This window comes from Melospiza melodia, chromosome 11, assembly GCF_035770615.1.
Source record: "Melospiza melodia melodia isolate bMelMel2 chromosome 11, bMelMel2.pri, whole genome shotgun sequence".
In the NCBI taxonomy this organism is placed as follows: Eukaryota; Metazoa; Chordata; class Aves; order Passeriformes; family Passerellidae; genus Melospiza; species Melospiza melodia.
In genome coordinates this window covers 31,678,804-31,697,712 of record NC_086204.1, presented here as the reverse complement: position 1 = coordinate 31,697,712, position 18,909 = coordinate 31,678,804, and the positions used below count along the sequence as shown (strand labels likewise).

General features: G+C 40.7%; 1 protein-coding gene across 5 annotated transcripts in view; it reads left to right on the top strand.

The window, feature by feature from the left end:
- Positions 1–8,702: 8,702 nt before the first annotated feature.
- SLC44A5 (solute carrier family 44 member 5) overlaps positions 8,703–18,909 on the top strand; it is a 68,624-nt gene continuing 58,417 nt past the window's right edge. Inside the window, exon 1 of one of the 5 annotated variants that reach the window (XM_063166365.1) lies at positions 8,703–8,757. In XM_063166365.1, the coding sequence (XP_063022435.1) occupies positions 8,739–8,757 (19 nt within the window). In that variant the 5' untranslated portion in view covers positions 8,703–8,738. Of the gene's footprint in view, positions 8,758–9,057; positions 9,181–9,310; positions 9,503–12,233; positions 12,294–18,909 lie in introns of those variants that run through there. The other 4 variants (XM_063166364.1, XM_063166361.1, XM_063166363.1 and 1 more) reach the window with 4 other exon arrangements.

Here is an 18,909-nt window from a genome sequence, read left to right as displayed (position 1 = left end):
GAATACACAATAACATTTGATGTTGTCCTGGTTTGCCTTACGCTAGAAGCATCTTTGCATGTGAAATTTGCTACTTGCTTCTGAAGACAGATGTCTGTACTTCCTGGAAGCAAGCTTCTGTAGTAAAAAGCTGCTAACCATCTGTGATCTCCTGCAGGGTTGTAGATGTTAAAGAAAAGAAATTGTTCCACAAAAAGGAAGGAAAGAGTGCACAGAGCCAACACAAAGGTATTCCAGGACATTTCCACTAAACGATAAGGTTAAGGTTCTAAAATCAGCTGCTCAGTATGCAGCTTTCACTGATAAAGCTATACCTTTGCTTACCTTCCTTCTCTCCTTCAAATTGGTTTTTTTTTGCTACCTCTCTTCACATCTCCTTGGGTAAACAAATGAGAATTCTTTTGGCAATATGTTGTCAACATAGTTTTCCCAAGGCCAATCTGGAGGAGAAAATTCAAAACCCAGATGGTCCATTTCTGCTAAGTACTTGGGATTAGAGGGGTATGAAGGATGGCAAGGTTGTTGTCAAAGCCTGAACTAGTAGAACTTTGAGGTTCAACTTATTTACATAAGGAGTGCGAATAGATAAAAATTTCCACAAGGTGTAGTTAGATTTTTTTGCCTGTCTCTCTGAAGCAGGAAATACAGCATCTGCCTTTCATTTTTCAAACGCTTAATACTGTGTCGTATTTCTTAATTAATATTCCTCTGATAACTTTTACTGCAGTAAGAATTAGATACTGCCCAGTATGTTTCTCTATTAACCTAGAATACTCTCTTATATATTAACCAGCAGAATGCATGATGCTTATTGCTGAAATGCATAATTTAGCATTTCAGTAAGTAAATGTAAACACAGCATTTACAGTAAGCACAGTAATATTATTACACTACAAACTACTGCTCATTGTCATGGTTTAGGAATGGTGTTCCCCAATATATTGCTGATGCTGAGAGTCTTCAAACTATGCTTGCTCCTTCCTTCTTCCCCTCCTCCTGTGGCAGGCTGAAGAGAAGAATATAGCATCTGTTTCTTGGAAGGGTATTCAGGGCAATAAATCCAATGACAAAACATGGGGGGAGACACATTCTTACAGGAGCAAACTAAATGGATTATGTGCACAAGATTTGACACTGCTTATTCATAATCTGAGTTTGTGCAGTTAATAACCTGTTAATAACCTGATCTCTGAATTCCATTTCTGCAAATTACATATTTTTCCATGCTCCTCCACTAAACATATAAAAGTATACATTGTATCATGTAATGTTAGATATAGGGTTGCTTTGTAATGTTGTAGTTTAGGAATGGTACTCCCTGATTTAGAGCTCCCTCTGTGACTCTTCAAATCACTCTCACTCCCCCTATGGCAGGCTGGAGAGCAGAACTGGAGACACATATGGTCATGAGTTACGACCAATTTACTGGAAATAGCAATGGGATAAGAAAAATACCAGTAACTGTAACAATAATAATAAAAGTATGCAAAAGAGACAGAGTGATTCATATGCAAAATGCTCATTAATCCTAACTACTACAACCAGAAGCAGCCCCTTCCTCCCGCCCCAACAATGGTGAAGTGGCAAAGAATAACCTCTGGGTCCTGGCCATGTGCCTCCTGGCCACTGCAAAAATTAACCTGGTCCTGGCCAGAACCAGGATGCTGATCCCTTAAAGTTAGCAACTGTATTCTAGGCTGAAGTGTTATTTTTTATTAATTAGCAATTATTACTAATTAGTAATAATTAAATGTTAGTAATTACTAATTTTAGGTGTGTTACTGGTTTGGAGGTTTTTAAATCGTTAACAACAAACAGGATTTTACCATTTGTTAATGAACTTTTGTTTTAGAAATGAAAAGCAAATGAAATTTTTTGCAGTGATTTATATATTAAGAGTTACTGAAGTTACTACACAAAACAAACGTAAAATTTTGTGTGTAGGTTCTGAATTCATGATCTTTAAAGTAGAATAATTTTTGATGTAGTGCAATGCAACAAGCATGGCAACTTCTTCATAGTTATGACCTGTTTTGCTTTTCTTTGATCCCTGATACAATAGTAACTTAAAACATCTTAAATCAAACATTTTTTTTTCTAAATTTCTGTTGCAAGCTCTTGTGATTTTTTTAGTTTGTCATGAGTTGTCTTGGGATTTAGTTGAGGAGCTCAGGGTGGGTGGTTAGGGTTTTTTTCCTAGAGTTTTCATGGTTTTTAAAACAATAAATTTATTGGGGAAAAATAAAAAAAAAAAGGAAAGCATCTCTGTGGAAAACTCTGAATGATCTAAAATCAAGACAATGTAATACTTGAATTGAAATATTTTGAGGTATATTTTAGATTGTTTAATTTCTGGGTATCACAAACAGTACTTAATGTCAAATTTTCAATCTCATTTAATCACAAAGTCATAGCAGCTCTAAGTCTTGAAAGTTTTTTATTTAACTACTATTTGTAAACACACCAAATATTTTTCCTTAATGTCATCAAACCACACTGGGTTACACTTATGTGACTATCAAACATGAACCATAAGGAAAGAGAAGGGACAGATGTACAGAGCTTGAGAAAAATTAAAAAACAATCTGTGGCATCCTGTAATAATTTTGCTCTCTATTGACTTTCCGAAGAAAAAGAAAGTCAGTAGAAACCTGAGAAGATAATTTTTGAACCATGCCTTAATGTAAAAATCACCTGTCCTAATTTTTTTTTAAAGTACGGTGAGACTTTTTCAGGACTAGCTGTGTTAAGAAACAAGTGCTTAGTTAGACAAGCACGGCTTTTCCTTGCATGAAATATGAAAACAAGTTGATCATTAAGAAAGAGAGGTAGGCCTGGCCATATGTAAAGGAAGTAAGTAGGAGATTTTTGCACCAAACATGCTGTAGCTGGCACTTTAGTAGCCTAAAAATCTTTAAGATACATTGTTTGGTACATTTCTCCTTGTAGAATCATATATTAGTAAAAGTCCAGTTGTAGTGAACATACCTCTCGCAAATGAATTTAACACTTGCTTGTAGGTTAGACCCCAGAACAGTGAAGTTACAACTCTGCCAGCCCAAGCTGACTAAAAGTGAGGTACCACGTAAGCACCACCGTGACACTATGGTAGGTGGGATTTTAATAAAGATTTATATTGTAAAACTCCATTTGTGGCTCTGCAAGACTATACCAATGCTATTATTTAATACTATACAAGAACCAAACCATGTGTGTTGATACAGTGTTGACACTAATTTTATAGTAAGACACGTATACTTATTTTTAGTAAGTGCAGCAAATGACAAAACACTAAGCAAAATATGCCTTAAATCACAAGAGTTCAGTTTCTATAACAGCTGACAGAATTTACTCCTGCATAATAAAGACAATTCAATAATGATGATAGCTGTTGCTTGTTGTTGAATTGTATAAGGTAGAATTTAGAAACACTAGCTGAGGTATAGCCCTATTGAGGCATGTGCAGTGCAAAACGAAAGAAGGGGAGACATCTTGGGTTGGAGATTCTGGAAGAAGAATGCTGGGATTGAGAATACGAGCACAAGAAGGTGGCAATTGAGATTTTCATCTGACCTTCATGTGACAAACAATGAGGCTCTTTACAACATGAATAGCTGAAGCTCATTTTTCCATGGAAGTAACAAGACTTGTACTAGGTCAGACCAAACATCCATTTGACATAGTCTCCAGTTTATGGTAGTGCAACAAAGAATGGTCAGGAAATGGTTCCAGGTCATTTACCAATAACGTAGTGATTTTATAAAATTTTTTTTCTAAATTTTTTCTGCCCTCCAAAATTTTTTCAATTTATAAGTTTCCTGAGCTGGAGGTGATGCCTTTTTGTTTAATAATGCTTCATAAATGTCTCTTCCATTAACTTGACTGATTGCTTTTTGAATGTGTTGGGAACCACAGCTTAGTTTCTGCAGTATGAAGAACCACTCCAGGTTGCTTCTTTTTAATCGGACATCTGATAATTTCCTTTGTAGTCCCTACTAGTTGAATTCAGTCAGGCACATTGAAACATAACATCTTTGAGGCAGTCATCCTCTTTGGGTCTAAGATTTGATTAAAAAGAAGTGTTTATATCCAAATAGCAATTTCTTTTCCAAGCTGAATAATCATCTTTGAGTACTTCCTGCAATGTCTTAGCTTTGTGTCAAAGAATCAGAATCATAAAGTCGCTCATGTTCTTGCAAAAAGATAAGAGTATAACTTCCATGGTCTTTTTGTGTGATTTTCTGTTACCCTTTTTTAAAATTCCTCTGAACACCAAAGTGAAAATTTTCATGTATTATCTATGATAACAGGATGCGGGATATAATGGTCAACTCAAAGCTCATCTTTGTATGTACTTATTTCTCTTCACGCCTTTTCCATGCCATTTTACATTTTATTTGCCCTGAGCTTCTCTGAAATTCTTTCAGCCCCATAACTATTGGCATCAAATTTTCCTTCTTCAGTATTCCTCTCCTTTTTAAAATCTTTGATGAGTATCTGGAACAAGAGTCCCAACATACAAGCCTTTGAGAATCTATGGGTGACCCCACCAATTAAAAAAACATTTTCATAAGGTTATGTGGAAGGAAAATGTGTGCTTCTTTAAGGATATCTGGTCATGAACCTTTTCAGTGCAGAAATGGAGGAAGCCATAAATAAGAACATGAAAGACCTGACTGACAAATGATAAGGGAGTCAGGGATGACACACAAATCAGTCTTACTAACTGATGAGGAATGTTTATTTCAGTACGATTATCTGATCAAAGGTCTTGTCAAATGAGATAACAAGAAAAGGTGGAAAGCCATAAACAAAATGTGGAGACACACACTTGACAGTCAAAGACAACAGTGATAAAGACAAGGAACAAACTGTCTCTCAATAAACTGCAGACAAACTGGGACTTTGCACCTGATAAGATGCAAATGTGAGGGTCCATAATGTGGAAATGGATCTGTGGAGCAATTCAAACTAATGAAGGAATGTGCAGGGGAACTGCATCTGGAGGAACAGAGGAGAAAATAAAGAATGGACCATTAAATAGACCAGTCAATGTTAAAAAGGGCAGTAGGTACACTTGTCTGACTGAGCCCAATCTCACTCTCCCATGTGTATATGTGATGTAAGGATAAAGGGTCCTCTATGAGTGGATTTGGTACCAAGGTTACATTTGGGAATGTAAAGTGCCCACTGGTGCTGCTGGTGTTGTGGAGGTCTCGTTATCTGCTGCTGGAGTGGTTGGAGGTGTTAGCTGCCAGATGCTGAGGTGGGCACAGTGAGTGCGTGTCCTGAAATTCTCCTGCTGCGAGGGGCTGCTGTGGGTGAGGTGAGTGACGGGTTCAGCACCAGTAGCTGGAGCGTGACCACATGTCACACCTTGCGTGTGTGGTGCTGGATTATCTTCTCCATAGTGGGTGTGCATTTCTCATTTCCTGGCAAACTCCAAGCTGGACTTGCCAATGAGTAGGAGACATCAGGCCGTCAGACAGGCAGGGATCCATTCTGCCATCCATGGCAACCTGTGAGCGTGGAGTTCCTGTGGGATCTGTGAGTGCAATATGTTTGCAGCAAGCATCGAGCTGAACCAGCCTGGAAATAGGCTCTCCTGAGGCAGGTAAGGAGGCGGGGATCTGGCCAGGAGTAGTGGGTGAATGTGCTTGGGCACCCAGGGAGTCTTGTGCGTGCCTGCACTAGTGACCTTTTGTCTCTGCCAGCCCAGGAGGAGGAGAGGACGTGTCTGCCTGTGCTCTGTGCTGGAGCTGAGGGTGAGTGCTGCGTGTAGGTGCTGCTGAAGACTGTGCACCACGAGCAGGAAGGCAGCAGCAGCCACGTCACTGCCTGGCAGGGACCCTGCATCCCCGGCACCGGCGTGGCCTCCAACAGCAGGGCAGGACAGGAAGGGTCCTGGTGCTGCAAGGAATGATAGGCCATTCTAACACCCTTTGACAATTTTCAGCCATAAAATAACTTTTCTCTCTATGGTAGATTATTTTATTTAAAACTTTTTTCATGAGGAGCCTTGTGGAATGTTTTCAGAAATCCAAATAACTTGAAAATCAGCTGTATGCCCTCATTTTCATGTTTTCTGGCTCCTTGGGAAGTCTTCAGTAGTTCTCTGAGCCTTGACTTCTCTTTACAAAAATTATACTTTTCCAATATATCACAGAAATCTTTCTGCATTATTGTAGTTTTCATTATTTGCAACATTCAGAGGCATGGTCAGCAGTTTTATGGATTTTTATTGGAAGTATTTTCAAAAAATTGTGAAAATGCTTATCATCTTCAAGTCTATATGTGCATAGAAGACTTAAGGAAAATATCCTATTAACTCTACATATTCTTTTCCTCCTCTTGGCCTTTAGACAAAATATTCTTTTTGGCATCCTTTTTTGCAATTAATAGTCAAATTCTTTTTTGGCCTGCCTTACTGTTCTTTCACACTTAACATGCCAAATTTAGTGATCCTTTATGATTTACTCACTTGATCACAATTGTTCCCTATTTTGGTAGGTTAAAGGAGTATGGGTATATTGTGCCTTGTTTGTAGCTACTGCCCTTTTTATTCTATCTAGTCCTGGTGATTTCCTTCTGCCATATCTCAGGCCCTTCAGAGATACATGAATATACAAAGATGATCTGCTGTGTCTCAAAGTGGTCTCCTTACATAGCCTTCTATCTATCTAAATAGCTGTCTTGTAGTTTTTAGCACTATTCTAACATTTTGAATGCTTTTTAGCAAGTTTTCTCTTTTATTTTAGTGTATTTTTTAGTAGTTCCTTGGTTCTGGTGGTCAGAACCAAGTAAAAATTTACTTCTCCTGGAGGATATAAATACTATATTATATAAACTGTATAGTATAGACACAATATAGATATTGTATAAGCTCTGTATTATATATATATATATAATATGTGATACTTATGTATCATAGATATTTATTTGTAGAACAGGCTATACTACCTGTATTACCTATGTTTGTTTTTGTTGTGATTCCAATATTCATTCTTGAAGGTAGGCTGTTGTTGTGGTTTGACACTGGCCCGATGCCACGCACCCATGAGGCCATGCCAAACAATACAGCTATGTACTATATATCGATACATTCCCCTGCACAAGGGGTAAAAGCTTCCTCAAGCATGCCACTAAAGCTCTGACGATCAAATCTGGTCATGCCCTGCTACCTTTAGGTTGCCATGCCTTATCAGAATGAGCCAGAAGACATTAATACACTTCCTTCCTTCTTACAAAGCTGTCCTATGCCGCATTTCTCATGTTCGACTCAGTCTTTGACACAAGAAGATCTTTTTGCTGCAGGTGAGATTGTCAGAATTGTTTTCCTAGTCAACATCACTGAGATTAAATAAGAATTTCTTCTTAGCAAAGTACATCAACCCTTTTCCACATCAGGTATTTACTTGAGATCCATTTCCTGGAACACAAACAGGCATCTTGGGTAGCTAGGCTAGGTAAGTGGCCTAGTGGTTAGGGAGACAGGTTAAGAAGGAGCTCTCAATAAATTTGTAGACTATGAGCAGTGCACAGAATCATAAACCTCTGCCCAAATTTATGATCATGAATCAAAGTCATAAACCTCTGCCCACTCTGATAAAATGGGATGAAAGGAAGGAAGCAAGTACTCATTTGAAAATATATACATAAAAGTATAAATTCTAACAATTCTATATATGGGGGGGAGGAGGAGTGATTCCCCCCAGTATTTTCACTACTACCAGACAAAACTACATCAGACAAAACTACATATGTATTTTTAATATAATGCATATAATTCATATTGGAGTGATTGGCCTGAACTGAGAATGCTAGGAGGATAGTTAAGGTCGTAAATATGCCTGATTTAATTTTCTTGAAACTAGCCAAGGCAGCTACCTCTACAAGACCTGATGATGCACACACCTTGTATGTAAAAGGAACGTGCCCTCACTAATGCACAGATGATTGGTTTACATTTCCATACAAGCAGAGCAACAACTTCCATGATCTATGGGCATTAACTTACTCATCAATAAATGAGCCATGTGCTTTTGAGGTCTTAAGCCAGTTTTAGGAAGGATATCTTTATTTGCAAGCCTTGGAAAGTAACTTTTCCTCCAAAGCTCATGTCTGAAAATACAAGTAATGGCTGATAGGTGCACTTCTGTCATTTCAAAATGTTTTGTCTTATAAAATACTCTGTTGTCTTGGACTTAGTGACAACAGATAATAACATCATGACATCTGCATATAGTGGCCTTTTACTGTAGTGATGATTTGTGCTGTCACGACTGTAAAAGAATCTCAGCAATTGGACTAATTGCTCGTAAGTGGCCTTTGTCCCATTCAGATAAAACGCATGGAGGAGGATGGCAACTGAAGGAAAGTTTATGACCAGAATTGAGTATTTCTCAGTATTGAGGGTGTTTTTTGACTGAATCATGAAAATGCTGCAACCCAGGACCAGCACACTTCCCCAGTCAGGGACAGACGGAGGGCTGCCTCCAGCCCCGGGAGCTCCTGCTGGGCAGGAGACTGCGGCCCGAGGGCGGCCCGGCCGGCCCGGCGCTCAGCACGGGCCGCACGGACAGCTCCGCCAAGGGAGGCGCTTCTCGGCGGGGCCCGGGCGGGCGGGGAGCGGCTCCAGGGCCGGCCGGCCGCTTCCCACCAGCGGCAACAGCTCCGGCCTCTGCGCAGGGCACGGGCACAGACACCCGGCTGCGGTCAGCAGGGGCTGGCGCCGGAGGATGGAGACCGCCCTGCCAGGTACGGCTCGCTGGGTCCGGCCTCGCTCGCTCTCCTCAGATGCCGAAGTTGCCGCCGGGCCCACGCGAAGTCAGCGACCCGTCCCGGCACCCCTCGCCGGCCCTCGGCGCGGCAGCTCCGCCCGCACTCCCCCTCATCGCGACCCGGGCAGCGGCACCGCCCCCGCGGGTCGGCGCAGGCGTCGCCGCGGAGCCGGCGGGACGGGAGGGTGGGCGTGGGGTGCGGGTGGTGCTGCGGGCGGCCGCGGCTGAGCGGAGCGGGAGGCTGCCCGGCCGCCGCCGCCTCTCATGCCTTCGCGGCAACAAAGAACGCGCTGAGCGGCGGGGGAAGGCGCCGGGCCCCTGGCTGTGCCCCGGCAGTGCCGGCGTGGAGGGCATCGAGAGACGATGGCGAGGAAGGGCGAAGCCTCCGCACATCTCTACGGTGAGCGCGGGGCACGGCGGGGCGAGCGCCGGTGCTGGGGCGGGGGCGGTCGGCGCCTGTACTGTCCTCCGGCCTGTTTACAGCGTAGATCCGCCCGGCCGAACAGCGGCGGCCGGAGGGAGACGGAGTTTGTGCCCCTTGGCGAATGTGGGGGCGCGGTGGCCGCAGAGTCCCCCGTGTTGGCGGTAGACCCCGGGACGCCGGAGCGCCTGGCTCGGCCTGGAGCAAAGCAGAACGATCGGTTCAGGGAAAGAGCCGGTGGGCGCAGAGATGGGGGCGGGCAGACCTGGAGCTTCCGCCGCCGCCCTCGCCGCGGGAGCAGGTGCGTTGTGGCCGCTTTGTCCGCGTTGTGGGGCAGAGAGGGGCCGGGCGGCAGGTGCGCACGCCGGGCCGGGCCGGGCCGGGCCGGGCCGAGCCGACTCGAGTGTGGGATGCCTGAAGCGGGGCCGGGGGGCGCCGGAGCGGTGTGCGGGGGCGGAGCCCGCTGAGCGCTGGTACCTGTGGGCTGCCGGCGCTCGCGGGGCGTGCAGCGGGAGCTGCCCGCTGGTGCTGCCGGCCGGCGCCGCGGGAAGGTCACCGGGGGCACACCTGCGTGTTTGGGCTCTGCACTAATTGCTCCTTGGAAAGCCATGTATTTGCGATGGGGGGCACGGGGTTTGCAAAGCTGCTTAGCTTGTTTGAAGGTGTTGCTGCAAAGCTGATTTCCTCTTCCAATGTGCGTGATATTTCCGTGGCAAAACAAACGTGCAGAATGAGCAAACCCCCTCAGGACTGGTCTGCTGCTCCAGGAGCCCCGAAGGCCTCCAGCAATGACCCGCATTGTGGAAAAGCATAAACGTGGCTTGGTAAAGCAGCCTTTGCCTCGGTACCATAGGCATGCTGGTTTGCACCTTGGAAAAATCTGTTTTTTAATTCACTGACATGATGTAAACCTTGATCTGACTAAATGAAAATCCATGGCTTGCCTTCCTTTGGAAAGGGGAATAGGAAAAAAAAAGCCTTTAGGGAGGGAAGGCAAGCCACAAAGCTAAGGTGAAATAAAAATTGGTGAGTCTGAAGTAATTTAACTTCTGAGAGAATCTTTTTCTATTCCTATGGAATTCAAATGGTTTTGCAGATTACTGCAGTGGGAGTGTAGGCCTAAGATCATAGATACTCAGCACTGATGGCAGAAAGAGTGGAAGTATTATTCTGGAAGAAGAGCGGGAACGCAGCATTCAGAAAGGGAAAAATAGCTTTTGAATAGAGTTTAATAAGTACTATGTATGCTTCCTCATTTGCTATTTGTCAGCAAGATCCCTCTAATAAAGTCATGATGAGTGATACTAAGTGTTTTACTGTCATTATATAGTAATCTTTTAAACTTCATTTTGAAAGTATGTTACATGGGTAAGAAAGGGTGAATCTTTTTATTCACCTTAAGGGAGGAAGGCAGCATTCTGAAGAATTGTAGAATTTTGTCTATTTGAGCTGTTTCATCAGTGGGTTTACTTCCTTTTAGTTCATTTACATGTATGGGTATTAATAGTGGTAATGTTTATTGTGTTAGTACATTTACAGAAATCCTGAGCAATTGCTCTGCTCTTGTGTGTTGGCAAGCAAGGTTCTTTTCCTTATTAGATTCCATAATGTTGAGGAATTATAAAACGAAAAGTGGAGCATTTTCAAATTGAGCATACGTAATATAGTTTTCTTTTTAAATTAGATTGCTGTAAAAGTTATTCTCTTGACTTTGTTGTCTTTGTCTGCAGCTAGTTATTTATTACCCTGCAGGTATATTTTTCAGAGGAATAGATGTCCTAAACTTCTTTCCTTGGAATCGTAAGGATTCCTCACAGCATTTATAAATGACAAAGGCAAATACTTCTTAAAGCTTTTTAACTTGTGTCATCAGTCTGATTCTTTAGAAGAGATCAGTCAAGTGCATGGTTTAGGAATGGGGGTTTTTTTGTTAAAGGAAGCAGTACTTTTCGTTAATGTGACAGCAGTATTAAATGCTGTCATGTGACTGTTGAAATGAATGTTGAAATTAGTTTTTACTTCATTGTAGAATCAGTAATTGTCCCATAAACAATTTCCTGTAGCAGTGAACTGCAGTTCAGTTTTACCTTACAAATGGACACTGAAGGCCAAAGGGATGATGAAATATTTAAAAAAAACTTTTATCACTATTTTGAGAAACATTGAGAAGGCTCAATTTATTATTTCCAACTCAAATTGCTAGGGAAGTTCTGTTTCACTTGGAACAGCTTTTGAGGAACTGTGACACTACCAAGATGTCATTTTTGTCACTTGGCCTGCATTTACCATTCTTAATTTCCTCCACTTATGTATGTGTACCGCCCAGGAAGGGCATCCTCAAACTGAAGAAAATGGACTATTTATCCACAGCAGTGTCGTACTATATGGGAGCTATTGGCTGTGGCGCTACTGCAGATAAAACTTCCCTAGCTACTGCTGGTAAATCCTTGTGCGTGTGTATGTAATTAATTTTGCCTTCTGAGGTTCAAATTTCATACCAGTGGGGTAGGTTCATATCAAAAGTGAAACTCAATTTAACACTTTATTAAATTTTAATATAGTCATAAATGTTGGAAATAGTGAAATGCAGATTCAGATGGCTTATACCTTTCTTCTCTGACATAAGTTAGGTCCACTTCATTTAGGCTTTGTTGTGCATGTTTTAGGTGGGATAAATCATCAGATCTTTGAGTAGATCTGCTAAACCTAGTTACAGAGCTTCAGCCATACCTGATTTTGCCAGCATCCTAGTTTTACATAAAATGATTCACTGTGGAATAAACTTGGGAGGCTGGGAAAAATTTTAAGTCTTTTAAACACTTTGTAATATGTTCCCTGTTGTTTTTTTACTGCAGACAGGTCTTTCTGAGTGAAAACTTTCTCTCTCAGCATGCTGCTTCATTTTTTGTCTGGTTCTGTCGTAATGTCCTCCACACCATCCTTGTCCCAAGAGTTACAGTCACTAGTTCAGTATCCATGTGAGAACCAGTAAGGAGTGATGTTCGTATTGAAACCAGTGCTATTCAGAATGTGCATCAACAAAATAAATGAGGTCAAGTGCACCCTCAGCACAGGCTGCAAATGACACCAAGGTGGGTGGTTCAGTTGATACACTAAAAGGAAGGGATGCCATTTGGGGTGGGGGACGGGGGGCATGACAAGCTGGAGGATCTGCAAGCTGCTTGAAGTCAAGCAAGGCCAAGTGCAAGGTCCTACACCTGGGTCAGGTGATCCCCATTATCAGCACAAGCTGGAGGATGAATGATTTGAGAGCAATGCTGCAGAAGAAGGACTTGGGATACTGGTGGATGAAAAATTGGCTGTGGACTGTCAATGTGCACCTGCAACCCAGAAAGCCAGTGGTGTCCTGGGCTGCATGAGAAGAAGTGGCACACCAGGTTGAGGGAGGTAATTCTGCCCCTCTGCTCCACTCTGGTGAGACCCCACCTTCAGACCCTGAAGGTACTGCATCTGTCTCCAGCATTCCCAACACAAGCAAGGCAGGGATCTTGGAGTGGGTCCATAGGAGGGCCACAAAGATGGTTAACAGGCTGGAGCACCTCTCCTATGAGGTGAAAAAAGGAAAGGTCAAAAGAGTTGAGATTGTTCAGCTTTTTGATATGTATAATGGGGGTTTGTGAGAAAGATGGAGAAAGATTTTATTATACCTTTTTTTAACCCCTCTTTTTTTGGTTTTTTTTTTCCCTTTTTGTTTCCCCCAAGATTTCTATTGACAGGACAAAGGGCAATGGTTTTTAACTGAAAGAGGATTTTGGTTGGATGTAAGGAAGAAATTTTTTATTCCAAGGGTGATTAGGTGCTGAAAAAGGTTGCCTAGAGAAGCTGTGTCTGCACCATCATTGGAAGTGTCTAAGGCCAGGTTGAAAGGGACTCTGAGTAACCTAGTCGAGTGGAAGGTGTCCATTCCCATGACAGAGGGTTGCAATGAGATGAGCTTCAAGGTCTCTTCCAATCCAAATAATTTTGTGATTCTGTGAAAATATGAAAAGTACTCCATACCAGAGATGGTTTAGTCAGTAAGTGAATAGGCAATAAAACTGGTAGGATTTAGGTAATACAATTTTTCCTCACCTAGTGGTCTAGCACTTTTTTGTATTCTTGAGCCAAATTAATTACTGCATTTTCAAGTCCAATTAAGATTCTAGAGTATCTGAAAGTATCCAGGTTTTACATTTGCCATCCTTTAGCACTTGAGTGTTGCGCATCTTTTAGCTTATTGACTTAAGCTGAGCCATGCTTGGTAGTGAGGTATTGGCTCAGCCACGAGCAAGGACAATACAATCAGAACACCTATAATCAAGGAGATTAATGGAACTGTTATGCATAGTTATACTCTATTGAGTGGGTTATGTATAACAGTCACTGGACATTATCTAGAAAGAGTTTAATAAGCTAGGCTTCTTGTTGACTAATTAAACTTGGTTATATTTTTTAACAAGCAGGATTCTAATGTATAGTTGAGGGGAAATTCTCTCTACTACCATCCCAAGCCTGTATAGTGTATTATCATCCAATCTTGCATCTCTGCTTCTCAAAGTCTCTCCTGTTCTACTAGGCCTGTATTTCTCTACACTGTATCCTTATATTAGAGTCATAAATATCTTATTCTGCACAGGTTAAGTAGTTGTTACTGTTACGTAATACGCAAAAATAAAATAAATTGGCCATAATCATCTGGTCAGAAGAAAAAATGCTGTTAGAGTTAAATACACAGAAATGTGGAGATGATTTAGTAAATTTGATAACTGATCTTCACTTGGATATGAGAAAATCTGTTTGTTCTGCATTCACTCCTGAAGTGTAAAGGCATGTCACATTCACAGTTGCTTAACTGTATTTATTTGAGTTTTCTGTTGCTAGTATCCGACTCAGGCAGTCAGATTTACAAAATCTGCTAATGCGATTCCTTAGCATCTGGATATTATGTCAGGGAGTCTGACATAACATTATTGTTTAATAATCTAATAAAATAATGCAGAAGCATCTAGGAATAGTGTAAATTATGTTAACTTAGGACTATTAAAGCACATAAACATAAGAGCTTTCCTGTGAGGTTAGGAACGAGGTTTTATGGAATAATACTCTGATTTGTTTAATATAGGGAAGATAAATACCCATATTTGTTAACAACCTTACTTTGTTACAGTGAAAGTAAGGAAAATGTGGTGGCTGTGCACTGTACAACATATAAGTGAACCTGGATGTTTAGATTTCCATATATGGAACTTGTACTGAATCATTTGGGACTTTGAAGAAGGTGTTTCAGTCAGAGGTTGAGGAAACAGTGAAGAAGTACCCAAGAAATGCTGAAAGAAGACTAACAGAAGAGCCTTTCAAAGTTCCTTTCAACTTTATTTTCTATGAACACTTACTTGGGAGGTGGTGTGATACACAGGACTCAAAGTCCATGAAGATGATGTGGGGAAGTGGTGACAAGTTAAATAGGTAACTGTGCGGGGTTTAAGAGTTAATTATAAACCTGTGTTTTATTTTTGTTAGGATGATTGTTAGTATAATTTTGGATAAAAGACTTGTGCAACTTAAACTTTTTGTGAATGCTTCTGCTTTTTTTTTTCCTTTTCATATTGTCAGACTAAATTTGTTGGTACCAAGTTTTTATGGTACTAGAATTCCAGTCTCTGGAATTCACTTCTCTCCAGGTATAGATATAAATAGCTTCATACCTGCCATTCCAAATAATAGAGCTGCAATCCATATGAAGCATCAAGAGTTCTTATCACATTAATCTGCTGTGGCACTTTGCAGTATCTGGGATGCTATAAGCACCCAGAAATAAACGTAGCCAGGAGGGAATCTCTCTCTCTTGTGGGATAATCCCACAGAGTCTACTGCTGATGTAGAAATTCAGTGCTGTCCACATGCCAATACAAATTATAGGCAACTTTTCATGGGCAGAGATGGGATACATCTGACTGTTCCTTCTAACTAAGGGATATTTGCATTTTTCCAGCCTCATTCCACATAAATGAAATCATCCTTTCCCTACTAGATTGTGCTGAACAAGAGAGCTGTACAAGTGACTGTACTCTTTGAAGGTACTGTGTTGTGCAGTCACTTTGAAGTCAAAGGTCTTCTGTTTTACTAAAACCTGGAATGATGCCTTTGATTGACCTCTGACATCTGCCAAGAAAAAGAAGTTTTGCCTAGAATGATCCTCTCTGTAAAGAGGACCACTTATTAAGGTTCCCAAAAGATTTTTGGTGGGTTACTTCTTCAGCAGGAAGTCCCATGCTTGTACCTCCATTAAACCAATAGATGTCTATTAAAATAGATGATTTAGTGTGTACTTCTGATGTGGTAAGAGTGGGAACCCATTTGTACTTTAGGAGTATGTTTCACCAGAAAGAGGAGCTCTAACATGAGTGGGCTGGGATACCACATAATTTTCTCTTCTGTACAGCTGATTATATATGGAAGAAAGTGAGTATCTATTGCATGCAGATCATCTACACTTGTACAAGCTGATGTGCTTGAAATTTAGTATCTGAGTAAGTGTCCTTTATAATCAGTGTACTTTGAAATAAATGAATATGTGGAATAGTAACTCTGGTATTAATATATAAATTATTTTAGTGGCTATTGCATTAAAATTAACTAGGTTTTTTCATTATTGATTTTTTTTATAAGAGTCATAACTTCCTGGATACGATCAGGTTGCTAAAAACTAGCTAAGTGTAGCAAAATACAATATTTATTTTTAGATTCCTCCCACCCCCTGGCAGAATGATAAATAATTCCTATGCTGTGTTGCTTTATTCTATCAGACAAAAGGCAGTAAGCTGTATCTGTGAATGCGCCTTTTTCTTGGTTTCAGTACAATGCAATATCTGTGCTAGCATCTAAGCAACTGCTATAAACAGGGAAGTGATGTGCCCTGTGACCAATACTCTTGAACTCTAATAATGTTTACCCCCATACGTAATTTAAAGGTTTGTGTAGGATTTGTGAGATAATACAGTTCTTTCACACGTATATATATGTGTGTGTGTGTACTTACGTAAATATGCATATAATAGGTACATATATATTGCTAACAGATTTATTATAACTAGGAATGCATAATTTCATTTGGAAAGCAAGTAACATAATGTTATATTATATTGTATTTGTAGTTATGCAGTTCATGCAGAGCAGATCCTTTCTGATTTATGCTGATAGGCTTTTCGCAAATGACTAAGTGTTGTGGCAAGAGCCATGGACCAACAGTCCACAAACTTGAGGTTAGGCACCATTTTGGGCTCCAGTCTGAGGGAAAAAACCATCTTGGCAGCTGTCTGGAAGCTTATTTTGGAATTGTAGAGAGGATACTAAAGAGAGCTCAGCTGCTGGGAACTTGGCTTTTTCTTCCAATCCTTTTATAATGAAAGGTTTTCCTTTCAACTGGGGGAATCAAAAATCTGTAGGTAGTGAATGAGTGGTTTAGGATACTGACAAGCAGAATAGGAATAGAAATCAGTGAAAGTTTCTTAACAAAGTGAAAGTAACCCCAAATCGAGTGAATCTCTAAGTGGAGATGGAAAACAAATTAAGAAGTGCACTAGAATTCTGAGTCAACGACAATCGATGAAGTTGTATAGTACACCTGGAAATGTGGCTCTGCAAGCAGAAAAAAATGAACGCCCCCAACTGCCAAGAGCTTTTTTACAAAACTCTTCCCTGTTATGTACACTGTAACCACTGCCAGAATAAGGTAGATGAGAAATCCTAAAAATCTTGTTTATTTATGTTCTTCTCCCTCAAAAGTATAAGAAAAATATAGTAAGAAAGGATGGCATGGTAAAGGAACAGTGTGGGGAAGTGTTTCTTTTTTTCCCTGCTGAGTGACTCTTGGGGGATGTGGATGGTCAATTAATATATATTTGGTCACCTGTTTTTTGACTTGTTTTAAGCTGTTGGGTCAGTTTAGTTAGTGGGATCAGTTAAAGATAATACTGCATTCAACATGGGAATTAAAGTTTGTTAGATTTGACTAGTCCTTAGGGGCTTGTGCTAAAATGTGTCATCTCTAACCATTTTCTGTCATACTTTAAGGCAAAGTATCATAGTTTTATGTCTGTACCAAAGATTATCTTTAAAAGGCATCCTGCAGTGAATTTTAAAGTATTGAATTTGCCCTGTATTAATTTTGCCTTTAAAATAAGAAGTTGTAGTTGTGCAACCAAACTAGGGCAACTGAATGACAGTGGTCCTTAATACGGACTGTTCTGCATTTGGGAAGATTCTCTTGTTTATGGGTAACATTCTGCCTGTAGACTGCATAGTAAATGAAACTGAAAGAGGAAGTAGCTTCTGTTCTCACTGTGTGACCCCAAGAGCCTTTCTGGAGCATTTGTGGAAGGGTAGGACTGTAGTCTGTCTAGCTGTGCTTTTTTTGATCTTCCAAACAAGCTTGCACTGTCTTGGCCTGTCGGCTCATCCTCTCGCCCAGACCTGATGAGCACTTGCAAACTGTTGGGGTAGCTGGGCACTATCTTAAAACATGTTTTCCTGATGTTAGGGTGTCATAGACATCTTTTTGTGAAAATCCTTTCTTAGGATTTTTTCCCTTCTGAGAAGCTGAGGCCTCAGGAACAAAATGCAAACAATGGTTATCTGCTGCTGTGGAATGCAACAGGTGCATCTGGGATTGGTCTTGGGTGGATGTTTGGATTTAGTGACCACTCACAGCAGAGCTGGCTCTCTCTCTCTCTCTCTCTCTCTCTCTCTGTCCGAGCCACAGACCTTTGTTATTCATTCCATTCTTAGCTAGCCTTCTGAGAGGAAACCTTTTCCTTCTATTTCTTTTTAGTTAGTTATAATGTAATATATATATATAATAAAATAATAAATCAACCTTCTGAACATGGAGTCAACATTTTCGTCTCTTCCCTCATCCAAGAACCCCTGTGACCACTGTCACATTAGGGCATTTTAACTTTGATATCAGTCATGCTTAGTGTAATAAAGGAGAAAGCCATATGTGTTTGCTTTCCCTTGCTATGGTCTTGTACATGATTTCCGCTTACAGGGAAGTGGAGTAAGCTGGGATTGGTTTACTTTTCACTCATGTCCTTACCTTTTCTTTTCTTTTTCAAAGATAGATGAAAGCTATATATTTGATTAGAAGATTAAATTATGTGCTTATGTTTTTATGGGCTATGTTTATATTCGATGACAGCTACGTATTATATTGTCTTTCTCTGCTGCTTTAGCTGCACTACAGAACCTGTGGTAAGTTATGTTGTGGTTACTCACAGCTTCCTCCTGACCATTTAACGCAATCCCTCAACCAAATGCTGCTAATGTTACTAATGTAGATGCTTCTAAATAATTGTGAGGTTGCATCCCTCCAAGAGTAAAGAAAGTTTATGCAAATTATTAGTATGGATGTCCAGTTCTTCAACTATAGCTGTTGTCATTGCAGGCATCAATTTTGACATTATCTATGCATCTGGCATCTGGAATATCTGCTTTGTGTTTCATTATTGTCTTTCTCTCTGTTCTATCAATCTGTCTTCTTGTTACAAAATGCAGTTTTAGTTTATCGCGTGCTTCTTCATTGTGGTCCTCTGTTTTAGAGGAATTTTATGGTTTTCCTATTCTCACTCTATTAGTTTCAATTCTACATCAAAATAAATATGAACAAAAAGCAAGGAATCTGAAGGTTTTTTAGGTTATATTTGCAGT